The sequence below is a fragment of the Plectropomus leopardus genome, chromosome 8 (assembly GCF_008729295.1).
Source record: "Plectropomus leopardus isolate mb chromosome 8, YSFRI_Pleo_2.0, whole genome shotgun sequence".
Lineage (NCBI taxonomy): Eukaryota > Metazoa > Chordata > Actinopteri > Perciformes > Serranidae > Plectropomus > Plectropomus leopardus.
Window position 1 is genome coordinate 12,215,940 of NC_056470.1, and position 27,508 is coordinate 12,243,447.

General features: G+C 39.4%; 2 protein-coding genes across 2 annotated transcripts; both read left to right on the forward strand.

The window, feature by feature from the left end:
• The first annotated feature begins 6,181 nt into the window (after window positions 1–6,181).
• actr5 (actin related protein 5) lies at window positions 6,182–13,212 on the forward strand. Its single transcript, XM_042492044.1, has 9 exons — window positions 6,182–6,594; window positions 7,463–7,701; window positions 7,877–8,046; window positions 8,538–8,755; window positions 9,858–10,022; window positions 10,591–10,695; window positions 10,905–11,044; window positions 11,221–11,353; window positions 12,143–13,212. The coding sequence occupies exons 1-9, from the start codon at window positions 6,199–6,201 to the stop codon at window positions 12,464–12,466; spliced, it is 1,890 nt and encodes a 629-aa protein (XP_042347978.1). The 5' UTR covers window positions 6,182–6,198; the 3' UTR covers window positions 12,467–13,212.
• A 6,144-nt stretch (window positions 13,213–19,356) lies between these two features.
• ndufa4l2a (NDUFA4 mitochondrial complex associated like 2a) lies at window positions 19,357–25,582 on the forward strand. Its single transcript, XM_042492270.1, has 4 exons — window positions 19,357–19,519; window positions 23,857–23,942; window positions 24,876–24,936; window positions 25,067–25,582. The coding sequence occupies exons 1-4, from the start codon at window positions 19,475–19,477 to the stop codon at window positions 25,121–25,123; spliced, it is 249 nt and encodes an 82-aa protein (XP_042348204.1). The 5' UTR covers window positions 19,357–19,474; the 3' UTR covers window positions 25,124–25,582.
• The last annotated feature ends 1,926 nt before the right edge of the window (window positions 25,583–27,508 follow it).

A 27,508-nucleotide genomic window follows, 5' to 3' on the forward strand; every position in this document is an offset into this window, starting at 1 on the left:
ATTATGCATAGAATATTTACCAACAGAAAATATTTGAATTCATTTTTCAGTCATGTTTAATGTTCAAACACATTTTCAGTCTACAGACGGGAGTCAAAAACACAAATGTTTCCATATATTCGCCCCACGTTCATGTTAAAACATTTAAATTGATGTCACTGTTAACCCCGATCTGCGTGTTTGGATTTCTCATGATCGCATACGTGCACAGATTTTAAGTTTCCAGCTCATTTGATTCCAGATGACCATGTTCAGCAGCCTGTGAAGGGATGCAACTCGTTGCTGATATGATGCGCATCCTACGGCTGGCCTGCTGCAGGGCACCGGCAGCACCACGGACAGCTCCTTAACAGACTCAGAGAAAAACGGGTCAGACTCCTGCTCGGACTTTTTTTTCTTTCACTATGAATTATGGGGGGGCAGAGTCCACACATTTCAAACACCCTGCACTTAATCCAAGAGCTATTTTAATTATTGTCTTGTTGTGGGCTACATTTATTAAAGATCTAGGCCTACACGTTAGAAATACTCTCGGGTAGAGAGTTATTTCTTTTTCACCTCAGCTCCCCGGGAAGCACCTCGTCTTTGCCTCCATAATCTGCTGTGACACGGCTGAGCAAAACTGTCATCAGGTTTTTGCAGCGTGCTTGCAGAACTGTAGCCCGCTGTCGCAGGAAGGCTGAAAAATCACAGCCTCTATTTAAAAAACAGCATCGAAAAGGTCTGTTAATTAAGGATGTTTAAAGCCTACTTCTTTTTTAAGGCGGTGAAAAAATGCCACACAGACAGAAACAAGTAAAGAAATGCGAGACAATATTTTTCCAGCAGCACTGCAAGACAAAAATGCAACATGGAAGAGAGGTCTAAATTTAGAAACCAGCCAGAGGACAGAGAAAGTTCCGCATATTTTCATGCTTGGCTTGGGCTGCTTTGCCAGCTGCCATTTGTGCTCAGGCCAACACAGTGTTTGTTAGCGAGTGTGTGTCATCCGTGTCTAGGGGTATGTGCGTGTGTATGTATGTGCGTGCGTGTAGGACAGTGAGGAAATAGGGAGAGTCCTTGAGGCGTCTCTCCCTCCCCCATCACATGCACAATCCGCGGGCTAACGCTGGGACAGAGGAGCGGCTGCAAATGTCATACACGCGCACGTACGCACGCACAGAAACGCAAGCATGCAAAATACATGCTGCCTCACCCTAAATCTTAAAAAAACCCATCTAGACTGTGAAAGAAAAATAATAATATGGCATAAAATATTTTTGCGAATCTTTAATATAATGAACTCCATATTGAAAAAAAAAAATCAGACCACATGGAATTCTCTCCAACAGGATATTTCTACTTCCTCGTAACAAAATGGATTTTCAGTGTTCCTCTTTATTTTTTTCTTTGAAAGGGCTTTAAGATTGGTTGCTGGGGCGACCAATTTAGCTTCTGAGGCTACAAAGAGAAGGATTAATTCAGGCTCAATGTGTGTGTGAGTGAGAGACAGCACTCAGAGAGGGGAGTGTATGCTTGCAACCATGCCTGCCTCAGTGTGTGTGTGTGTGTGTGTGTGTAGGCCTGAGATATGGAGGGGCTTATAGCCTCCTCTAACAGCCGTGCAGTGCTGACTGGAAGCAATAATCTCTGATAGTTGCCATGGCCACAGTAATTGGACAGAGTGTGTGCATGTGTGTTGAGATTTTAGAGAAAAGATTTTTTTTCTCGGCACAGGTTATTTGTTATTTGTGTCTGAAAGCCTTGACTGCCTAGAGGAGAATTAAAACATTTAAGCCAGTCTTCAACCTTTTGTATTACTATAGCAAGTGACAAAAGAAAAAAGCAAAATACAAACTACGGAACATCCATGTATTCAGGGGCACAGAACCAAATTCTTGGCCTCCACACTTAAGCAGTGTGGGCCCCCTGCCCTTCCTCTCCTGATTCATGTCATGCACCTTTAGATTTCCATCACTGTGCATCTCACATACAGTAATTTTTCATCTATAAAATGTAGAGCATTACATCATGGGATAGTTCACCTAAAGTTCATGCCATGGACTACCTTCAATCAAATACAATGGCAGAAAGCTGCACTAGGGAGTGATTTTGGGCAGAAATGGTTAAAGCCTCACACACAGGTGTTCCCACTTATGTTGCCTGATTAGTCTTACCATGCTGCTGTTTCGTCACCCCCCTTTTATTGGTGAAGCACACTTAACACTGGGAGAGGAAAAATTCTGGAGCCGGCCATGTAAACAAGGCAGGGATTCCAAACATGAAACACACACGCACACTTACACATGGTGCTGAAAAATTAGAATATTTGTATTTTTAGAACCATCCCTCACACACACACACACACACACACACACACACACACACACACATTCATGAATGCATGAATAGTGACAGGTGCACAAACACATTAATCACTCTATGGCCCAAAAAGATCTGCTGGGCTTACAGGGCCAGAGACTGAAGAGAGTGGTAGTGACAGACTGTGTGTATGTGTGTGTGTGTGTGTGTGTGTGTGTGTGTGTGTGTGTGTGTGTGTATGTGTGTGTGTGTGTAAGCAAGAGAGTGAGAGAGAAAGAGAGATAGTAGTGGGTGTAAGTGTACAGTGTATGTGTATGTATGTGCGTGTGTGTGTGTGTGTGTGCGTGTGTGTGTGTGTGTTTGTGTGTGTGTGTGTATGTGTGTATGTGTGTGCAGGCCTAACAGGGTGCGGAAAAGAGTCACAGAGGTTGAAGGGGGTTTTGTCCGCAGTGTGACTCTGATATATCGGAAGTGCTAAGAGTCAGGATCGTTACATAAACTGGTCTCGCTTCCTCCATCCGTCATTCCTTCAAACTCTCTCTCACCCACACACACACACACACACACACACACACACACAGACACACTGGGATTTTTCTTTTTTTCCCTTTTCTCCGGCCTGTTTCCAGTCACTCCTACATTTACTGATAATTTATGAATTCAAATGTTCTGCTCTAGTGTATTAATGCACAGTATTGTACTTAATTAATCAGTTTGAATTTGAATTGATAATAATAATGACACACAATCCTAAATGGCAAAAAGAAATGTACAGCATGCACACTGATGTTTACAAAAGAAAATTCAGTGTTGTCATGAGGACAACTTAACTGTGAAGAAAACATATGACCAGCTTATTCTTGCCAAAGTACTCTTGAGCAATGTGAAAAAGACACCGTTTACCTTTGTAAAGGTAAAAAAATTCAGAAGAGTTAAATTCTGTATTTAACACCAAATTGCATCACTTTCAGTTGGAACCACCCATATATACAATTAATTTTAAAAAAGACAAATAATTACAACTAAAGAAATGACAGTCATTATCAAATCATTGTATTACATTATTCATAAATAGTAGAGGCGAGAATCACCAGAGGCCCCATGATACAATATTATTGCATTTTTTAAAATGCTGAGATATGCTGAGTATTTTGATGCAAATATATTGCTATATATTGCAATGTATTACCTTTTTTCAACTGCAAATTATGTCCCTTTAAGATCTGTTAAGACAAGGTTTTCAGTTTGTACATCTCACTTCAATCATTTTTATTGCAACAAATTTGATTTTTTTGTCATTTTTAACAATTTTAACATTTCGATTAGTCACACAAAAATATCGCAACATCATTCTGTATCGTCCTCTTCATTCTTAATAGATAATAAACATGACTGACTTTGTCTAACATGATATTTCTCCTCCTCCTCCTCCCCATCAGTGGGAAGTAACAGTCTGTTCATTCCTCCACAAAATGGAGGCTGCTTGGCATCACGCGTGGCACTCCCAGAGTGCTTGTAGCCTATTAGTTCTCCTGCGCCTCATCACCACTGCCTGGATGACAAGCACAACAAGCAGGGGGCTGCGAGGCTCGTGCACGGACGGCGACACAATGTCACGTCTTGCCTCCTGGGAGGAATGGATGCCAGTGTGTGTGTGTGTGTGTGGGTTGGAGAGGAGACAATCTATGGGGGTGTATTTGTATGAGTTTGTCACCGTATGTGTATGTGTATGTTTGTGTGAGTGTGAATGTGCAGATAGATGTGATTGTGTGTGTCTTAGCAGTGGGTATGTAGCCATGTGTGTGTGTGTTTGAGAGATTGAGCTGACCCAGATCTGCTTATTAGCATCAGGAGATGGGGGACGGCAGTCACTTAGAGCTTTGTGCCTGAGCAGTGAACTGTGCTCAGGCTTCAGTGACACACCATCAAGCTTCATACAGTAAAACCCCTCCCTCACACACACACACACACACACACACACATCCTTCATCCTTTTCATCATCAGCTCCCAAATATCTGTGCTATCCAGGAAAAAAATGCACTCATGATACACACTTTCTGCACTGTTTAATTCAAATTATTTGGGCGGGAGAGCCCCTGAGTAAAACAATGGCAGTTTTATATACACAAGATCAATTAAAAATGTAATAATCAGAACAGCAAAAGTCAAATGTATCCACAGTTTGCTACATTTCCTTGCTATATGTCAATACAGAAGTAGCTGAAAAGAAATGTGCAAACCCGAGAACCCATTGTTTTGGCTGCACCATTATATCAAATGCCAATACAGTGTTTTTTACATTACTTTGTGTATTATAATTTAGAAGTTTGTGGGGTGGAATGGTGCTTTTGTAAAGATGGTTTTGCAGATTTATCTTTCACAGGCTGAACTAACAATAAGCCGATGCAAATTTGCATGCAACCTTAAATATTGTATTTTAGTTTGCTTTTAAGATATGCACTGGGCAGAAAATATTCTTGTTTAAAATACAAGGCAAAATCAAATTCAGATGGTTATTAACTTGCTTAACTTATTGCACATGGACAATTTAAATAACTGTAAGGTTAAAATGTATAAAATGCTTTCGTTAGAACAAAAGACAGTCTGCACAAACTGCTGCTTTCTTTTAATACAACAACATGGGTTAAGTTTTTGAATAAGCCACATTTATATTTGCCTTAAATTTTCAGTAAATTATTGGATTGCTGAATAAAGGTTTGGATGAAATTTGAAAGCTCTGTGTTGCTAAATTAGTCATACATAGGTAGATGACCTATTTATGGAAAATGAGAAAACTGCAAAAAATCTTAAATGTGAAGCCACATGGGCTGTAACCAGCAGCTATTTTCCTACTAAGCTGAATACACACATAAACGGCTACTCTTCATCCATTTAAATAACATTAGGTCATGTAATTCAGGACAATCAAAATAAAAGTGTGAGATCTCCAACATGAGCATGTGCACTGACTGAATGGTCTCAGTTGAAGTGATGTACAGTGGCTTACATGTGCAGGTGTCCCACATCAGCAGCTGAGGCTTCACTCGGTCAGCTGAGAGTAACAGGATGGCAGACAGAAAGAAATCAGGGATCTCACGGCCTGAGGGAAAATGTCTGTTCTCATGGTTTAAATGTAGATATAAAATGGACTCATCCCACTGCAACATTTATAATTTGCTGGCCCAAAATTTGGGGTGATGAATGATAATAGATAATGGTATTTTTTTATGGCTGCATTAAATAGAAACTTTGGGGTCTCTACTAAAATTTAAAATGTAGCTACACAGCATGAGTTTTAACAGACTCGTCAAAAACAAGTCATTAAAATGTGCAATTGCAATATTCTACATAGTAGTTTAAAATTTTCAATGATACACATGAGATACAAATTTATGATGCTTCTTTACAGTCTGACGTAAATAATAAACAGGCCATTTTCCCTTCAAGAAGACATGAGTGTGTTTCCTCTTGCAGGGATTTGTGCTTGACTAGAGTTTGGTACGACCTCTGGTGGTAGAAAATGTACATATAATATATTTTTTCACAATTCACAATCATTTCAAATGCGGACACACACACACACCCACACACACCCACCCACACACACACACACACACACACACCATCACGGTTACAGTGCAGATTAAATAGGAATGTTAAATTAAAAATTAAGCCATGTGTTTGAAACAGTAAAACATGTATTTTATTTTACCTGTTTAAATTACAAATATTTTAACGATGTCTTTTAAGTTCTGCTCGGATACTTTTTCTTGACATATTGCTGTTTGCGGATTCAACGTCTGCATATTGATAATCGATTTAAAAACAACCGGGAACTAAAAGTCGGCGACACCCAGACTCTACTCGGCTGTATTTTGAGGAGACGCACTTTCAAAATGGCTTCCAAACACGAGCCGGTCTATCAAATTTTCTCATTTCAGGACTATAAATCTTCTTCCGACCCGATTTTTGAACTCCCCGCCCAGTGTGCGAGCCCTGCGCCGGCCCCTATAGTGATAGATAACGGCTCGTTCCAGACCCGGGCCGGCTGGGCGGCTCCGGCGGCAGAGCGGGACTCTCCGCTGGACTCTCCGCGGCTGCTCTTCAGGTCGGTGGCGGCGCGCAGCAGAGGGGCGGCCCGCAGCGAGACCCAGATCGGTAACGATATCCCGAACCTGGAGCCGCTGCGGTGGCTGCTGAAGAGCCAGTTTGACCGAAACGTGGTGGTCAACTTCGAGATACAGGAGCTCATCTTCGACTACGTGTTCACACACCTGGGTATCAGCTCAGAGGTGAGAGCACGCTCCCTGCTGAGTCTGCTGGAGCCTCACACCGAGCTAAAAACGGCATCATTTATCCAACAGCGATTCGCTTAATGTGTTACTTCTTTCTTTTCCTGTCCATGCCTTTTCAAAACAGCAGAAAAAGTTTATGTAACAATACTTATTGATTTAATCTCTACACATCAGTTAAATCCTGAGGTCTTTTGGCTCTGCATATTCCGGTCTAGACCAAACAGTTAACACATGATTTTGGTTATTGATGCATAGATCCGTTTGCTATTTAAGGCATTGGTAAGTAGGTACAGAAATACTAAGATTATTTTTTGTTTTATTGTTAAGTGTAAAAAAAAACTCAGCAAATACAGGTGTGGACATACCCTTCAATTTTATAACATTTGCATTTGTCCCCTCCAAAAACGAAAATGAAAGTGTAGCAGAGACCTTTTACCAAAATTCAAGTCACTTACACCAAAAGGCAAAAATTGGTGCATGAAAATTTAGCAGAATGCGGGAAAATGTTTAGATATTTAGCAGTTATATTAGCCCAGATGTTTTTAGAGAAGGCACAGGATGGCATGGCTCACATGTGACTAAATGAAACTGATGACATGCAGTTAAAATGTGTTTAAAGACTTTCCTCTTACTAATAAATGTCATCAGTGATGCAGGTTAAAGAAGAAAAAAACAGATCGTAGAGAGAAAAATCCTTCAAATAACTATAGTGTTGTACCCCGAAAATGCAAAATGCACCTTTGGGACAAAAAATGTTTTTGCTCTTATAGCAAACTGAGTTGCGTTTTAATTACCAGTACCATTTTTTTATGTAATGTTAAACTAACTCATGTTAACTACAACACCTCTCTCCATGCTTCTGTAGGGCAGCGTGCCACACCCTGTTGTGGTGACAGAGGCACCCTGCAACCCGTTGCACTGTCGCCAGATGATGTCAGAGTTGCTGTTTGAGTGCTACCGCGTCCCGTACGTCTCCTATGGCGTGGACGGCTTGTACAGTTTCTACCACAATAACACACAGAGGAATCTGCAGCCACCACACACGGGCATTGTTCTGTCCTCGGGATACCACTGTTCACACATCCTGCCGGTCATCAACGGCAGGTGAGGATTCACACACAGCTGCTGCTGTGTTTGCCCATTAAGAATTCATTTTTCATAATCTTACTTGCATTTTTTCCCTGTCGGCCTTCTTTCCTGATTTGACTTTACTGTGGTCATATACACATTTTCCACAGTTTGTTCTGTAGTGTAAATTTTGATGTGTTTTTTATTCAAGGTTTGATGCGGTGAACTGTAAGCGTGTGAACGTGGCTGGGAGTCAGGCAGCGTCCTACCTGCAGCGCCTTCTCCAGCTGAAGTACCCAGGTCACCTCGCCGCCATCACACTCAGCAGAGTGGAGGAACTGCTGCATGAACACAGTTACGTGGCTGTGGATTACCATGAAGGTACAGTCTGTCAGTGCATATATATGTGAAGCTTCTCTGGTTAAGTTCACAACTCTGTTCAAGTTTTTGAATAGCTGAATGAAATTTATCCTAAGTTAACTTTAATAAACTCCAGATGGATATGAATCTACCTGTAACCAGTGGAAATTTGATCTGATTTGATGTAGATTCATATCAACGTGCAAAAAAGGAAATTATTATGAGAAATTATTACACAAAAGCAGACAGACAAAAAAAGTAATATTAACAGGAAATGAAAAACATAAAGCAAAAGAAATGGTCTAACACATGACAACTTGGATTGTATATGAAGTTCACACTAATTCAATCCCACGCCTTCTCCATAAATCATTGATTTTGAATTAACCAGCTTCCTTATAGGTGCAGGGGGTTCTAGACTGACAGAGCTTGTGGACAACATGAAGATGCATGCAAACCCTTTCCTTCCTGTCTTTTTTACTTATTTTTCATTTCCTCTTTGTCCTTCACAGAGCTGGAAAAGTGGCGTAGCCCAGAGTTTTATGAGCGGGAGGTTCACCGTATGCAGCTTCCCTTCTCTGGTAAGGTGCCGGGTGGCTGCGTGAGCGTGGAGGAGAGGCAGGAGAGACGAGCTCAGCAGCTTCGACGGCTTCAGGAGATCAACGCTCGCCGGCGGGAAGAGAAGCTGCTGCAGGACCAAGAGAGGCTGGACAGACTTATGGCAATACAGGCAAGCGACCTATTGTATCATTTATTATTAATTTTTATTGGATATTCATTTATATTAGAGGTGTAAGAAAATATCAGTGCACTTGAGTATTGTGATATGATGTATGATGCTGTATCGATTCTTCAAAACACTGAATTGATTTTTAACTCATAGTTTTAAATGCAAGATTCAGCCGTTTTGACTCTTCCATTCCAACATAGCAACAACCTTTTTTTACTCAGATTTGCAGTCTGAAAATTAGAGTTTAAAAAAAAAATCAAAAAATATTGCCTTACTTACAGTATTGCAATATTCAGTTCAATTCAGCTTTATTTATGAAGTGCCTTTCCTGCAAAATTGCAATAAAGAGATTAAAAAAATAAAAGTAAACACTGTAAATACAATATAATTTTCAACACATCAAATAATAACAAAAATTTCAAATATATCACAATTTATTAAATTGTAACAATATGTATGGCAAGATTCTTGCCAATATCCATTCAGCAGTAACTGCTTATCCTCTTAAGAGTCGTGGGGTAGCTGGGGCCTATCCTAGCAGACATTTGGCGAGAGGCGGCGTACATCCTGGACAGGCCGCCAGACTATGGCAGGCTTTCTTGCCAATACACAGCCCTAATGTTTCTGCATAAGATTTGAGATTGAGGGGTGCCCTGTAGCTCACGTGGTAGTGCGGGCGCCCCATGTACAGAGGCTGTGTCCTCGCCGCAGCGGCTGCAGGTTCAGCTCCAACCTCAGCCTTTTCCTGCATGTCATCCCCTCTCTCTCCCCTTTTCATGCTTAGTCTGTCCTATCCCTTAAAGGCCAAAAGCCCCCCCCAAAAAAAATTTAAAAAAAAAAAGAAATATTGAGATTAAATCTGCACTAGGTCATACTTTTGAGCCATTTGTATCTGATAATTACAAATAGACAAAACATTTAATAGTCCACTGTCCCTCTAAGGAATTTTGCACTGCATGTTTTCTACAACAGCAACTATAACACCAACTAAATAATCTATACCTTTAACTATATTTTTTGATCTGATGTTTGATTTTTGGTGTGATTGTAAACCGCAGCTGGTGTATGCTCCACAGTAATCATAGAGCTTGTGTTTGTGCAGGAGCTGCTTGAGGACGGTCTGTTGGATCAGTTTCATAAGAGCCTGGTGGAGCTCAACATGGACTCCGCTGAGGAGCTGCAGTCGTACATCAACAAACTGCAGCTGGCTGTGGAGCAGGGCAGACAGAAACTGCTGCACAGCGATGGGGCAGAGGGAAAGTCGGAGGTGGGTGATACTGCACCGAATCAGAGAGAAACTGAATCATCTTGATTCATTGTTACCTTGTAAGTGCTTTGTGCTTATGCTGCAGCTGTGTGTCTGAAAAAACATTTGAATAGTTCAAAAGTCCGATCTTTTTTTGTGGTGACCTATCAATGTCTGATCTTATGTAAAGTTACCTAAAGAGAAAATAAATTCTCCTGAAACTAACATATGAAAGAAAAAAAACTATAGTATTTTATCAATACATGCAAAGATTATATATAACTTGAGTGTATAGCAGTGTTTTTCTATGTACTTGGCTATAATCTACATTTGCAGATGCTTTAGTTGGCAGTAACGAGGATGCAAAGTGGACAAACTTCACTGTATTCGCCTAAAAAGTAATGACAGCAGCTAATCACCTGGGGACTCACTGAGCTCAGGTCACATTCCAGTGTGCCAATGATTAATTAGGGCTACATGTCATTGCCGTGGATGTGCTGCGGGGCTCTACAGGATCCATCCCTGTTTGCTGCAGTCATTGTGCTGCAGCTGACATGAAGCCTGAGGCTGTTCTCTTGCTCTCTGCCAGGTGTCTGAGCTGGAGCAGCCGATGGACGAGGGAGATGGAGTGTCGCTGATGGATCCTGAATTCCCTGAGGACACGCTGCCAGAAAAACCTGCTAATGTGGTTCAGGTAGTGGCACAGAGAATCTGTAGCTTCCCTGAAAGATATTTAGATCCTCATTAATGCTGCGCAGGCAATTATCTGCCAGTTTACTGTGAGGCGGAAAGTGTGAGAAAACTTTTTGTCCTGGATTATAATGAACTAACTTTGCTCATGAGCTGAAATATTGGATATCGCACATTTACTTCAGTGAAAATTGACTTTGATCTCGTCCCCAGCCTGTGTTCAACATGGCGGAGTACCACCAGCTGTTTGTAGGGACAGAGCGTCTGCGGTGTCCAGAGATCATGTTCCAGCCCTCACCCACTGGAGAGGACCAGATGGGACTGATGGAGACACTGCAGTACGTCTTGGCCAGGTAATAATGCAGCATGACAGCTGCACGGCAAGTACCTAAACTCATAGCCACGTGCCAATGAAATCATGCAAACACTTGCTTCTTTTATTTCTCATGTTAACCTAAATCATTTTTATCTCATAAAATGACGTGAAACACTGACACGTCACTATCTATGTCTTCTATCCCACATACAGATACACTCCAGAGCAGCAGGAGGCGTTGGTGAGCAATGTGTTTCTGACAGGAGGGAACATGCAGTACCCCGGGATGAAGGAGAGAGTGGAGAGAGAGCTGCTGGCGATGAGACCGTTCCAGTCACACTTCAAGGTAGACGGTTCTCCTTAAAACTCTTCATCAACACTCCTGACTTAAGAGCCAAACCAGGCTGTTCTGAATCACTTCCCACTTGATATGTTTCAGGTGTTGACCAGTAAAGACAGATCTCTCTGACATTGGCCAACTTTTTGTATTGATATTTAATAACAAATAATACAGGTATAAATAATATGAACTGTGATTTCACAGCAACTTTTCTAAAACAAACAAAAAAAAAATGCGATGCATGTAGAGATGTTTTCAGGGAGTTTTTTTTTTTTGCAATGAAATTGTAGGACTAAGTGAAAATTGCCCCCAAAAATTGTGTATAATTTATTAAAAATCAAAGGCAGCTTTTTTCAGGGAGAACAGAACCACACGGTTTTTGATATATTCTGCAGTAACTTTACTCCTAACCTCCATATTTAATATAACTCGCCTTGATTATTTCAGCATGTGTTATGTTATGTTTTAGACTGCTGTGACTCTTACAATGATGGGTCAAATTTGCAGAAAAGTAGCAGTGACTGGACAAAATTGGAAGTTTGCACAGAATTTACAGAAATTTGTTGAAATTGTGTTAATAGTTGTGATTGCAACATCCTGGAGGGGCTGTTGGAGAGACAGACAGCGTGGTTTCCAAAAATAACTCAGTTTAGCTTTCTGTTATAATGCAGAATTAAGGAGCAACTATACAGGAAAAAAATGATGCACTATATATATATATATATATATATATATATATATATATATCCACTCCAGATTTAATCATCTTTTAAAAACATTTGAACCCTTTCCTAGGTGACAATGGCGTCGCGGCCAGCCCTGGACGCCTGGTATGGAGCGAGGGACTGGGCCTTGGAGCATCCACCTGGTGGAGAAGGAGGAGCAGCAGATGGATGGATAAGCAGACAGGAGTACGAGGAGAAAGGAGGCGAGTACCTGAGCGAGCACTGTGCTTCTAATGTCTTTGTTCCCATGAAAATCGCAAAACCAATTCCTGCTCGCTCCACTGAGCCCCCTCTTACCTCACTGACATCAACCGGCACTTCTGCTGCCGTCGCCTCAGTTACGGCCGCCTCGTGTTCTACTGTTGCTGCTGATGTTTCCGTGGTTACCTCCTAGACTGCGATCTCCATTATCGTGAGTCTCTGATGTTCATTCAGTCAAAGGTGAGGACGGCTTTGGTCTTTGGTTCTGAGGGACTGAAACTTTATGTGTATCAATGTGGTCTGCTGTTAGACGTTTCTCCGTGGAAAGACAAAGAAACACATCACCAAACAACGATATAAGCTCAGAAATTTGAGGTACATTCGCAGTAGCTGTTTAGTTTTCCCTTCTGTACCAACAAAGTGTTGAGTACAGAGTATTGAATCGGAATAATCTTCCTGTCTGTTGTCACTCTTCATCTCTCTGTTTTGGTCTCCTGTGACTTTTTGAACTTCCTGACTGGCACTCTTTTGGAAATACATTTCATTGAATTTTCATAATGCCTGGTGAAACTACAAGAGACCATTCATATTGAACGGTCATCAAATGAAAGATCTTTAAAGGTCGAGTGGGAATATTTTGTATTACTATGTAAATAGAATTTGTTGTTGATATGTTTTTTAAAAATATATTTTCACTGATGGAAACAGCTGTTTGCCTTTGTTTGAATGAAAGTCTGGCAGCTGTCTGATGCAACTGGTTACAGATGAACTGTCTTACTTTGTGATTGGTCCCCAGTTTTTTTTAATTATTACTTTAGCTCACTTTAAAACCAATTAATGGTTCAGTTTCCTGAAATTACACATACACAGCTACTTACCTTTTATCTGTCCATGCAGATGCTTTTGTTTTGATTCCAGGTTTTATCTGTCCAAACATTTGCTGCCACAAAAATACAATTAAGGGGAACAGAATTTTGTTTGTGGGCTTACGGCATTAAAAAAATACTTAAAGAGATCAATCTGCAACAGTGAAACAGTGGCCATGTGGCTCCAATAAGCAGTTATTTACAACATCAAATAACATTTTTACTTTATAGATTAGTTCTATAAGGTTTCGTCTGAAAAATGGGCATTGCAGTTTCCCAGAGCATCCAGAAACTCTTGTTTTGTCAGACGAACAGTTCAAACCTAAAAATATTACATTTACAGTGATATAACAGAGTTAAGAATCAAATCCTCACATTGAGTATGTGGGATTAGAGAAGGTTTGAAGCCATTATCAAAGTTGTTGATTTATTTTCAGTTTGGATAAATATCTCCAAACCTTGACGAATTAAACCAATAATAGGATTAATAAGACTAAGGGTTGCTTCCTTTTGCTGTCCCTTTTGCTCTTTATACATTGTTGGCCTTTCCCCTGTCCTGTGCAAGAATATGTCACAATTGTGTTTTGATGGTGTTGTTTCTTATTTACAGAGCCAGGGCTGTGTATGAACTAACACTGTATTTTCTTTCTTATGATGCACTTTGGTTTTACACCACTAGATGGCACAGAGTCACAACACAAAACCTGTTCATTCTGTTTTCACCCTCTACAGTGCAACTGAGCATGTTTGCAGTAACAAATCTTTCATGCAAAATAATTAGACCAATCTCTGTAACAGTAATGTAAATTTTGCTAAAACCAAGAGTTTCACACTTCCTCTGAGAAGGTTATTTATACACATATAATTGCAAAGTCTGTCATGTTAGGCAACTTTAAGAAGAAACACATCAGTGTTGGTTTCCATTAATGCTTAAAGTGAGGTTGTGGTTTTCTGTGATTAGTTGAACAAAACGTACTTTGTGTTCAGTTTGCTAATCTATAAACCAGAACTTTAATCTGCCTAATGTTCAGAAGAACACATGACAGCAGGAACATTTGATTCTTGATACTGCATACGTCCACTTCTCTCTCCTTTATCTCACCTCAAGGTTTTGCCTCTCACTGAAGAACTGTCAGGTGTGTTGCAGGTGTGTTTGCTGCACACTTTTGTTCCGTGTTGGTCCACATTATTAACCCAGCAGACCTCTGCGGTCTAATAGTATTATGTGGTTTTAAACTGTGCCACAGCTCAAGGTTTAACAGTCCGTCAGCTTGTTCTGTTTCTCCTCAAGCAGCAGTAAAAGACAAACACACACACACACACACACACACACACACACACAGAGTTTCCACAGCAGGGCAGAGCAAGGCTAATCAGAGCCAAAACAGGCCTGTGTGTGACTCCAGGGTGGTTGGCTAAAATTTAACAAGAGGGATTAAAAAGGAAAAACAAGGCAATCTTTTATGTGTAAAAGCAAGTAAACAGGATTTATTTCTATGACTACACCACATTTCAGAAAGACTTTCTTAATAGTATTTAGAGAAAAAAAACCTTAATCTGCAGGTGCAACTCAAAAGAAGACAATGGATAATATGTTTTTAAATTTCCATAATTTAGTTCAGCTCATTGAGATGCCATTATGTGGCTGTTGATTTGTTTTACACCCTAAACAAGCATCTGGATAATCTTTGAAGGCTATTTTTTACTATATTATGTGGCTGTTTTCTGTGTCGATATAATGGCCTGATTCTTCTGAGCCCTTCAGGATATTTCATAGCTCAAATTTAATAACAAAGACATGTGATGGGTGGTCATATAGTGTCCACTTTTATCCGTGTTCGTACCTGTTTTCACCTCCCCCGTGCTCACCTCTACTGCCTTGCCACATGTCACAGATAGACAAGTCAAATTTACTGCTAGGACCAATATGCATCATCATTAGGTGAGGTTTCTAAATAAATTTCTAACCCCGCAGCCTAAGGAATACAGTGCACGCCTGCTCTGTATTAGACTTGTTTTGGCACCATTTGTGCCATAGTGTTGGCTAGAGTCCAATTAGGAGGATTTATCTGTGAGCTCTGCGCTGCAGGTCAGCAGGAGCAGCAGGCAGGTCTGAGCTCATGTCATGGAGTCCGTGTGTCGGAGGGGAGGAAAAAATAAGGACCCAGAGTTAGAGGCGTGACAGATGCACAATGAGGTTTTTTTTTAATGGTTAGGAAATGTTATTTTATTAAATTTTCTCTGTGTAAAAATGGTCACAACTCCAAAATAATTCTGGAGGCAACAGCATGATCCACTTATTTTGTTCTTGTCTTGATGATTACAGAGTTTAAATAGCCTGTTGGCAGAGTGTCCTGTTGGCACGGTTACATAAGGTGAAGACATGTTGAAATCCAAAGCAACCTTTGTTGCACGACCCCACTATTTCTCGCCATACTTCCTGTTTCTCTTCACTCTGCACCAGGACAAAACTTTTGCATGAAAACAGATGGCCTGTTCGCAGAAACAGGGTTATAGCTTGAACCTACTTCGCTTGATGCCTTCCGAATTAAGCTCATATGGTTTGAGGTGTTTTTTTTTCTTTTGTTTTTTTCTAATGCAGTTTAAAGTCAGCAGTGACATGGTAAGTATTCAAATAATTTATTTAATCAAAAGTGACAATATCACACCTTAAAAATACTCAACATACATACATACAAATAGAAGTCCTGAAAGTGAAATTATACGATGTAGAAATGAAAAAGTTTTAGTCACAAAATTCAATTTAAGTATCTAAAGTAAAAGTATTTAAAAGTAATATGTAAGCAGTACATATATTGTAGCTAACTGAGATGAAGCTAAGTTAGACTATTTTATGTACACTTTTGGGTAGTTTGATCTATAGAGGTTTATCAGATACTTGCTTGGCTTCATATGTAAAATCTTCACCTTGAAGTTTAAACACTGACTAAAGCTGTAAAATGAATGCAGTAGAATAACAAATACTTCACATAAATATTCAAAAGGTGGGTGGGACTTCATTAGCCTCAACTGCAGAGGGTACCAGGCCTTTATTCGAAGCATGCTTGTATTAGAGAGAGGCCGTTATTTCTTATTCACTCTTATATTGTTGAATATATTGAGTTAAAATGGTGGAAATGTAAGCTGAAATATTAATCCAGACTTTTCTTCTCCCCAAGCCATGTGATCGAATCGGATTTTATTTTTCATGGCAACCAGCCTTCATTTAAGAAAATATGGTAAGTGCAGTTATTTGCAGACATAGTTACTTTGCAATGCTGCTGCTAAAAAGTCTTTCACGTTGATGTGCTCATGTGAGAAGTCATGACACCTGACATCTACAAAACAGCATTTAGTTTTTTAAGATCCAAAAACAACCAAATTCATGTTATGCTCTTTTCATGTTTGATTACTATTTGTGGCATTGATTTCCAACACAACACATGAATTCAGTGCTTCTTGGCAGCTGTGCATCTCTCAATGTCAGGATTTCAATAAGAATGAGCTGACTAACCCCAAAAGACCTGATATGGACAATTTATGAGAAGCTATTGTCTCTGTGTCATTAATGGCCAGTAATTATATCTTGTTTTATGTATTGTTTACAGGGATTTCTGTTAAATGAATATTTCATTTGAAATTTTTTGAGTATAAAATAAAATCCTCCTCTTGAATGTTTAAATGGCTGTGAAATGATCGTAGTTTCTTTCTTAGTAACAGAGGGTATTTCCAGTTTGAGTTCAAATCATTAACAAAAGATTCCTATAGTGAGAGGTTTACACACTGAAAAAGTGCCCCAAAATCCATATAAACATGTTTAAAAATTTCCAAAGCATATTACATTTCTATATTGTCCACGCAGGAAGCAGCACATTCATCCACAACTTAAAAAAAAAAAAAAAAAATTCAATACAGTGAGCAGTTTGCTTTGAGAGGAGAAGTTGACGTTGTCGCAGGAGCAGTTTGAGAAGTTTCTGTGGAGGCTATATTAATACTTTTTTTATTAATGTGAGAACTTGTCACCGCTGGAATCCTTTGTAAGTGACTTGAATCCAACTACAAACTGTGCAGAGTCACCTGTCAAGTCCACAGGAGGTGCAGTAGATCTGGGATGGAGTATCTCCTTAAAGCATCTGTGAAACACTGGTTGAATGTGGTCAGATTATTGCTGTTATTTGTCTAATGAACAGTCCAGCTAGCTACATGATTTAAATGTGTACACACACACACACACACACACACACACACACACACACACACACACACACACACACACACACACACATATAGAGGATGATTTGGCATTTACAAGACAGTTCCAGGAGCTAATTTGCAAAAGATGTAACTACCATCACTGCACAAGTACAACACACACACGCATGCAGGTGCACGCACGCACGCACACACGCATGCACGCACACACAGTTCTGACAGGTGGGTAAAGGTATGGCCCTGTCTAACACTGGGATTTATTAGTGTCTACAGACACCTCGTCTGAGACTGATGAAGTCATTAGAATGAATCTCTGCTGTTACGAAAAACCTCCTTCCATTTTTTGCAAATTATTGTTTTCATTTGAACTAAAGGTTGATACTTTCGGTATTATTTTATTATAAGTTCATAGTTGAGTCAATTTCTTTTAAGCATAGATGCCACTAAGAGAACCACTTACAAGATGAATTATAAAGACTTATAGTTTTCCTTAAGTGCTGTTTTATTTGGTGTGTGGGGAGTTAAAAATGGATAACTGAAGTGCAATGAATCAGACACTGACGACCATTAAACAGAATAGGAGGTGTTCTTTTGATAAGAGGAAATCATTGTTCCACTGACCTCTGTTGGTTGAGAGTTTCTTTTTTGTTTTTTGTTTTATGTCATCACTTTCAGGGTTGACTGTGCAACAAAAATGAAAATTTCACCTGTTAAACAAAAAAAGGATACCACAACAAAATAAACAGTTTGAAAAGTGTTTCACAAGTGATAATGTGAAAGTAACATTTTTTTCTGCTCTTTAGGCGTCACCATTTTTTTTCTTTCAGGGTTAACTGGTAACTATCAAGAGCTAATCGTTTCTAGGCTGAATCAAATATGGATCACTTGCTGGGATAATTTCACTTTAATTTACCCAACATATATAGCCTACCTCACCTAAAGAAAACCAAGGCTTTTTTGCAATCAGTGGTCAACAAGATGAGTCGTTTCTAAACTCCTGGTGTCTACGTGCCTCATTTTGTATCTAGGTCATTCACTGTGCAGAGTGGCCTTTTGAAAAGTCCTTTTTAAAAGGCACAGACATGGTGATTGTGGAACATAATTAGGTTTTGGAGTGTCCCTGACTTTCGTTGCCAAGATGATCAGCAGGGAGAATCTGCCATTAAAGAGAAGAAAAATTAGTTTTTTTTTGAATGGGATGTTGCATGAAGTCATCATCAAATAAGTCTGTGTAAATGTTTCTTTGTTTGTTTGTTTTTTTTTATCATCTCTTGCATTATTCCTACTTAGCAAGAGTTTACTTAACATTTGTATAACTTCATTATTGTGATACAAAATATGCTCACATAAAAAGAGCATATTATGATCCATTTGCATGTGTATATATATTTATGTACAGTTCTTGCTCATTTGTGTGGCTATATGTAAACATTCTCCGATAAAACATGTTTGAAAGCCAAAATATGGTCACACAGAAATGACTTTAATTGCAGCCCCATTTCAACCTCAAGGAGCCTTACTCCCGTGTGTGTATCTTCTCCCTCTCTTCGCAGCTTTTAGTTGAACTGTGTTTTTTTTTGGTATTTGTGCTGTATACATCTTTACTGCTGTAATTTGGGCAACTGCAGAAGTCCACAGACTATAGATATTCCCAAGCGGCCTTTAAAAGGACAGAGTGTTTGTATGCTTTTCCACTTCCTCAACTCGGCTCCCAAAGGGTCGAAAAGCCTTCAAACTGCAGTGAAGGAAATGAGAGGAAAAAAGCCTCTGAGCTCCACAGGAGCTTACTGAACTTCTTCTGATTGAACACCCTGATATGAGCATCAGATGTCTCCAGCCTGGATATTTAATGAGCATTTACAGGGACTTATCATGTGACTATAAACTGTTGTACAGTATCCAGCACAGTGTAATCACCCCAACCAGGGAGCAGAAGTTGCTGTAATCAGATGTAAATGACCTCTTTCTCCTCCTCCTCCTCCTCCTCCCCTCCTCACTCCAACATGCAGAGAGCAACAGGTTTAAATCCTGTCTGTGCACAGCTCTATGAAGCTTGTTGATGAGGGCCTGAAACACTGACCCTGAATCATTTAATTTCATGCAAATTTCTATAAACCGGAGCTATGATATTTAAGACAGCAGTAGAACATGCAAAGAAACACCCTGGCGTAAGTTATCTTTATTTCTCTCCTGTTGGTTACTTTGTAAATGTCAGTGACAGAAACCTGTTTTCAAATTGCTAAATGTTTTTAACATGTAGCTTAAGTTTAAATGAGAACTTAGATGAACGGCAAACGGTGCAGGATTAATTTTTCTTGAATTTGTTTGAAAAATAGTTATTTTAAACTAAAATAACTGACATGAAAATGATTAAAATGAACATGCTTTTCTAAATGGAATCACCATTTAGACAGATTGATAATGTTTTTAATAGTGATTTGTAAATTACAACAATGCTAACACTTTGGGGTTAATTGTAGAAACTTGATTTCACCCATAGTCCCTCCTATAAAAGTTCACAGTGAGCGGATCAGTTCTAGGCCTATTTTCTCATTTATTTGTATATTTATTTAATTTTAATGCAAAGTATAGATATCTTTGTTATATATAAATAAATCTAAGTTAAGGCATAGGCTGTGCACAGCTAAAGCTAATTTGCAGCCCCTATCACTGGTGGAGCTTTAAAATTCAGTTTACATTCAGGTTTTCTTATAGGCTACTTATAAAATTGTAATGTATTTATGTTATCTGTGACATCAATATTATATAAATAATAGGCAACCACATCCTTCTGAAATGAATGTGTGTGTATATATCTATTCTGTCTATCTAAAGTGAATGCACCATAAATTAAGCCTGATAAAGCCTACTGTATATTAAACTGCTAGACTTAACTATCGATTAAGTTCTAGCTTTAGTCAATAAAATAGACTAGCAGACAAACTGATTGCCTGTAGAGTGTTGCTAAGTTAATTGACGTGATCAGAAGTCTAATTTTGCCTCGTGTAATCTTATTTTAGCTCTAAGTCAGTAGGTTAAGGTTCTGCAGTGGCTCATGTAAAATCAAGCCAAACTGAGAGAAGCTTAAGACTTAAAAACACACACACGCACACACACATGACCTTTACAAACCTCCTAAACCTAAACTGACAAAATCTAAGCATTTAGGAAATGAGTAGCTGGAATAAAATACATTTAAAATATGAGTTGTCCCCACAGGGGATTGGATTATTTCTGCAGCTTTTAACCAGCGCTGCTGTCAGAGAGTGAAGTGACAGAGTTTTAACTTCTTGTCATCAGCCTCCCAGGAGAGAGAGAGAGAGAGAGAGAGAGAAAGCAAAACAGAGACAGGGACAGAGACAGAGAGAGAGAGAGAAGCTGCAGGAAGGAAAACCCTATGAGACTCTACCAGAGCTCCTTGATTTGGCCGATCATTATGACAGACAGACGGGCTGAGAGACAGACAGTGAGAGAGAGAGGGAGAAACAGTAGGGAGCAAATCCCTGTGAGACTGTAGCAGGATGCCTTGATCAAGTTACAACAGGCAGACAGGCAGACAGGCAGACAGCTAGAGTCGGGAAGTTTAAGAGCCAGAGAGAAAGACAGAAATTTGACCAGAAATGGACAGATAGTCTGACAGACAGATAGAGTCAGACAGGTGAGTGCCTCACAGATACTGAGGCTGCATCCAAAATCACTCATTATTCAAAATAAAGTCCCACTTGTGCTGTCTGAGAATTATTATAGATCATCAATCATCAGTATCATTTATGCTGTAGATGTCTAATGTTCAGCTCATTTTATAACTTTGTATACTGTTTGGTGTATCATACTGCAAAAAAATATACTTTCCATTGCCGTGGAGCTCAAAATAAGTGGTGATTAGAATAAGTGAGGGATTTCAGTGTAGCAGACTCACAGAGTCACACAGTGAGTTTATCAGATGGATACAGAGTTAACAGACTGACAGAGAGGCAGACAGACATAGAAAACATGTCATAGGAAAAAGTCTGAATGGGAGTGAGACTGTCAGACAGATGGACAGAGAGTCAGACAGGCGGGGAAAGAGTCAGTCAGACAGACAGACAGACAAAGACTGACAGGCAGACAGAATTAAAGACAGACGTGACGATCTTTCAGTCGTGTTGCTGCGGATCTGGAGCTGACAGTAAAGTGTTTTGTTAAAATTATCAAATTAAGGGCTTGTTTTCTTTCTCTGGCTGCCGTTCAGTGCTATCTTACTTGAGTTAAAGTAGCAGTGGAATTAAGATACTTTTAGTAAAAGTCATGCATACTGGTAAAAGTATAGAAGTATTCCCAGCAAAATGACAAGTATCAAAAGTAAAGAAATGAACATCCCCTGTCACCAATATATCATTATATATTACATTATGAGATCATTAATATTGATGCATCATGAGATTATTAATTGAAGAGAAAATAAAAATAAAGTCTGCTACACAAATTTAATTTTTTGGTGGAACTGTGAACAACTTAGACATGAAAAATGTTTAATTGCATTAGATTTTACAAGATTATGTTTTATTTATCTTTGAGGTATATTCTGTGGAATTTTCCTGAAAATCCATGTATGGACTCATACAGACGGGAAGTTGAAAAATGCAAATATAGCAAGGCAAAATGCCAAGAGGGAGTAAGTCTTGGCTTGGCTTTCACTTTCTCTTTCCTTGGCAGGCTTGTTTACAATCAGTGACTGAGAATGCCTGCATATTATAATTTTAATCTGAAAAGTAACTCCTGCTGTCAGATATCGGTAGTGGAGTAAAAAGTACATCATATTCCTCTGAAATGTAGTGAAGTAGAAGTTTAAAGTAGCATAAAATGGACACACACACACACACAGAGCACTGTGTGTCAGCAGGTTCATCAGGATGACGCAGGGTGACTGAGTAAAAGCAGGCCAGTAGTTAATCCTCAGAGCTGTTACAGTAAGTATAATCTGCAGACAGGAAGTGACAAATAAGTATAAAGCATCTGGTGCAGCAGCAGACTGCAGTAAATCTCAGCCACTTCAGCAAAGACATTTCCTACTTCATGAAAACTGTATAATTTAGAATCACTTAATGTGAATTTGGAGTTCATATTTGCCCTGGTGTTATTGTTGATGGCTGACGTGTGAGTCTCTCACAGTTGAATAAATAGGGTGAAAGAAAGAAAGCTGCATCTGCCCCCTCTTTAATTCAAGAATGTGCTTTTATATTTGCATATTTACTGAGACATTCAACAAACACAATGTCAGGAGTCATGAGGTTAAAGCTAACTGAGGCTGATGCAACGGAGGAAAAGAGTTACTGTTTTCCATCATGATAATCGCAGCCCAATCGCCAGAAAAAATGTGGGATTCTAAAAAAAGGGATTCTATCTTTCTGCAAACCATGGATATTTAACATATATGTACTACATTTCATAGGTAGCAGAAGTGTTAAAACTTTTTCTTTAGACATTCAGTCTTCAATTTTATGTTGTATTTTATTATGTTTTGGCTTAAATTCTTTTGTTAATTGTGCAGTTTAGATTATTTTTTAATTTACAAAAAAAGAGCCAGTCTAGCTGTTTGCCCCTGCTTCCACTGTGATGATTACAATTATGTCATGATTTTATGTTTTGTGTTATACTGTGAATTTTGTTTTGGGCTTTTGTGTTTGTGTTTTCCTTGTTTCTTGTTACACGTTTTGTTTACCGTTTTATTTTGTATTATCACTCTTCATGAGTAAGGTCTGGTTTTACTTCCTGTCTTTGTGTTCCCCTGATTAGTTTCACCTGTCTTTTATCAGTCTCATTTGTCCTTCCTTGTTAGAGACGTCATTGCACACCTGTTCTGTTTTAGTCTCATTTGCTCCACCCTTGTGTTCCTGCCTCACCTTCTTTTGTTCCCTGTGTTTCCATCCTGTTGCCAATGTTTGTATACTTGTCAGTCCCTTTTTTTGGTCCTCATCCGAAATCATTCATTTAGAATTCAAAAATCCTGAAAGTGGTGTTCATTTGTGAAAATTATTTTGCTGAACAAAATGTGAAAGCATCATAAGCATTTGTTTACCACAGAGCTTATTTTCTACAATGCATAAATGAAATGAAATGGAAAAAAATCCAACAGACTTCTTGATGAGGGAACCAGGGCAGCGTTAGCTTCTGGGTTGGCCTGCAGAAAAACGTCATCCCCAGGGCACTCTATAGGGTGAGACAAAATTGGAACATTATAGCCCGTATTTGGGCAGTCTGTTCCCACTGATCCTGTGGGCTCCAATCAGTCAAGCGATGCCAATCAATCAAACCATAAAAATGATCTACAAGTATCTATATGGATGATAAAATCGCAGAGTTCAACACCCTCAAGTCTTACTGTGAGAGGTTCAGGTTGTATTGTCACTTAGGTTATAAGTGACACAGTATCCACAATCAAATTTAGAATTAACACATCAACTACATAAAAAAAAGATTTCAAAAGCGTAATATTTTTACAATCTCTTTCTTTTCGTGTTTGCAGCTCATCCCGCAGTTCTTCTTCATCTGTTTGGGAATGGGCGGGGCATCACTGTATCTCATAAGGTTGGCCAAAGGACCCCATGTCACGTAAGTGGCTGTCTGACAGTGACCTGTCAGATGATGTTAACATCCATATATTGTCAATGTTAAAGACTGAGCATCAGAAAATACATTTTCTCATCCTTTTTTATTCAAATGCATCACCTTGCGTAAGGAATCTGCTTACTGGCTTGTTAGTAGGTGTTTTTTTTTCTTGTTTATATATCTGTCTGATTGTGCTTTCACATTATTTGATGACAATTTCAAAAGAAGAATCAATAACCCCCTAAAGGACAGTAACCGGATGAAGTGCACCATCAGAGATATCATTATTCAGATGTGTAAACAGGGAAGAATGGATTTAAGACTTCCGTCCGATTAGAAATTCACCCCCTAAATGCAGATTTGCTTACACTGAAACAAGGCATGGGAGGGGGGGTTGAATACATTTTGTTTCAAATTGTTACTCACTACAGGGATCCCTGCTCGCTTTTATTCCCCCCGAACCGCCTCTTCCTTGGACTTCCTCTCCTCCCGCTGCTTTCCGAACTGTTGATTTACCCTCAGTGGTACTCAGATAACAAGAAACATAACTACATGCTTTTAACAAGAGCTCACAGGATGGTGCACTGTTGTCTCTCTTTGCAGGTCTTTCATCACTTCTTTGCAGCAATGATTCTTTACAAGCTCAGTTAAATTGTTAGTGGCAGACAGTCTTGTGGTGGTGGCACAGCGTGCATAAAGCACATGCTGTGTGCTATGTGCCGTGTTTGAATTTGACCCTCAACTTTTGGTTGCCTTTGCTTTTAGTTTATATTATCTTTTATTGCATGTAATCTGTCAGAGCACGGATGAAACAAAGCAGCTCTCAGGGGTATCAGATCGCTTGTTGGCTGAATCTGAAATGAGAGCTTTCTCCATTTATATCTGAATCCTACAGAGACTCACTTTTTCCAATCATGTCCCTATCTGTTTGTTTAGCTGGAACAAAACCAGTAACCCTGAGCCTTGGAATAAACTTGACCCCACATATCAGTACAAGGTAACACAGCATGACACAAATATTCATTAAACTGGGATAATATTATAGCTGTAATTTGATTTATACACCTTTGTTTACATGTGAGATTGGATACAGATATTCCATCTAGTTTAATTTTCTTCTTCCGCAGTTTGTGGCCATCACCACTGACTACAAGAACCTGAAGAAAGAAGGGCCTGAGTTCTGAATCTCCCTCCGGCCTCCTGTCACAAATCACAATGGAAAAAATAATAGCAAATCCTGATCTAGATTCAGGTTCACTCTCCCTCTCCTCTTTATGTCTTCACTGCAGGTAGAAGATGAAATGGGTCCTAGATCAGTATCTATAACACTTTAGTGTCTCTGTGCCTGTGTGATGTTTGTAAAGCAGCTGTTGATCTGCGACTGAGAGTGTCAGTAAATGGATCCTGAAGGCATATATGAACACTGAAAAAAGTTCAATATGCTGTGTTTCTATATAATTACACTAATGCAAGTGAGATATCACACATGTCCACCTGCCCCTCACTGCACCAAACAAGTGGCATCGGATTTTTAGCCAATTTAATGCAAATAAGGGACGATACAAATTCCATTTATTGCTTTCTATTCGCTGTCAGATATGAAAATCAATTATCAGACTTCCAAAAGTTGCAGTGGGTTGTGCTAATAAGCTTCAGGGGTCTGCTTATTGCTTGGAGACTGCACAGATAATAGAGACAAATTGCTGCATGGAAAAGTGAGGAAAATACATAAAAAATGCATCAAGACAGTGTAGAGGTCAAGACCTACAAACACCTTAAAGGTTTCTTTTTATGTCTGGGGGTCAAATCAACACAATGTTGTCTCCTTCTGTGGCTGAAAATGTTGTATTTTTCCCCATATGTTCTGCAAGTATGAAGCTTTAACTTACCAACTTTTGATAAAATATCAGTCTGCTGCAGTGCATTGATGGTCATATCAGCGTGGCTTGACTGCATTTGTTTCTTTATGAATTGCACTTGATTGTTGGTTTAGCAGCCACTAAATCCAGCAATGACTGCAAGTTATGGCAAGAAAAAAAATGCAGAGACATATAAACTGGGCTGAATAATTTCAATAAAGAAATTGTCTGTTTTATGTTTGGATGGGAGTTTTTGTTGCCAATTTGCACCGCCTTTTTCCTCAGCCACCTGCATGGAACGGAGTCAGATACAGATCTTTTCCACATCGTACCATAAAAATACACAATCAGTAACTCTGATGGAACAGACCCATCTGTTGGCACTGCAGCTGCCACTTTGCAGCCTGATTGGTGCTTCTATGACCACATTTAATGTGTGTGCGTGTATGTGTGTGTTTGTGTGTATGTGTATGTGTGGGTGGGTGGGTGGGTGTTTGCTTGTATGCACTAGTGTGTGTGACAGCAGCCCTGTGCCTTTGATCAGCGACAGCAGTGGCAGGATGCTGAGCAGTCCCCCAGCATGGCGTTGATGTGTGACAGCAGAGCACAGTGTGTTCAACCTGAGTGCTCACACACACGTGCGCGCGCACACACACCACACACACACCAGTCCACCTCCAGATAACACTAGCATCTTTCCATTCTGCAGACACACACTGATTACTGTACGGATGATGGAGTCAGTCCAGTGAAAACTCTTGCTCTCCTTGGCTTTAAACATCTATTCCACATTTGTCTTTACAATGAGGAGGAAAGTGGTTATAAATCTTCTTTTTCAGCCTGCAGATTAAAGTAATTAACTCGTTCCCATCCAAACTCATCAAATACTGCTGCTTCAACAGTGGACCTACACGTGTATTATGACATGGTATTCTCCATTTTCCCCATTCACAGATGACATGAATTTATATGAATTGTGTCTTTATACATTCACATTTCCTTTTTAACAGGAAATGCTCAGTTTCTGTTCATTACAAGCATACAACCTTTTTCAAAATAAACTTACAATGTAAGTTTAACACCTCGGTTTTAGGTTTATTTATAGTTTGGGCAACAAAAGCACATGGTTAGATTTAGAGAAAAACACAATGGTAATTCACATGGTAAAAAGACAGCTGGCTTTTTAAAACCATACCTCTTGTCTTATCAAATATTGATAATAATGATATCTCAATTCCTTTGCTTTTCCTGAAGGATAAATAAAAGTGTTTAAAAAACTTAGATTTTTTTTTGTCTTTGTTCAGTGAAGGTGAGACTTATGTTTCATCCTCTTAAGAAACCTTTCGACCTTCCTTCTAGCTCCCTGGGCTCATATTCATCTCATTTTCTTCCCATAAAACAACAAAAAAAAAGAGTGAATGAAGAGAGAAGAAAGAACAGAGAACATCAAAAAAATCCTCTTACTTTTAAACACCACAGGGATTGTTGTGGCAATAAGGAGACATGGAAGGATGGAGCATGAGGGAGTATGTGATTTCCCAAAAGGATATTTAAAAACGCACACACATCCACACTGCGTCAAAGCAGTTGTCAGGTCATGAGAAACAGGCCCAGAGATGAAGCGGATGAATCGTTATTTATGTTGTGATGCTGCATGTGTGCGTGTGTGTGTGTGCCTCTGCGTGTTTTCCGACGACAGAGTTGTGAGAG

Coding starts and splice junctions, on each gene's coding strand:
- actr5 (XM_042492044.1), top strand. CDS start 6,199: ATGGCTTCCAAACACGAGCCGGTCTATCAAATTTTCTCATTTCAGGAC. Junction 10,023..10,590: donor GGGCAGAGGGAAAGTCGGAG/GTGGGTGATACT, acceptor GCTCTCTGCCAG/GTGTCTGAGCTGGAGCAGCC. Junction 10,696..10,904: donor AACCTGCTAATGTGGTTCAG/GTAGTGGCACAG, acceptor TCTCGTCCCCAG/CCTGTGTTCAACATGGCGGA.
- ndufa4l2a (XM_042492270.1), top strand. CDS start 19,475: ATGATATTTAAGACAGCAGTAGAACATGCAAAGAAACACCCTGGC. Junction 23,943..24,875: donor GCCAAAGGACCCCATGTCAC/GTAAGTGGCTGT, acceptor CTGTTTGTTTAG/CTGGAACAAAACCAGTAACC. Junction 24,937..25,066: donor ACCCCACATATCAGTACAAG/GTAACACAGCAT, acceptor CTTCTTCCGCAG/TTTGTGGCCATCACCACTGA.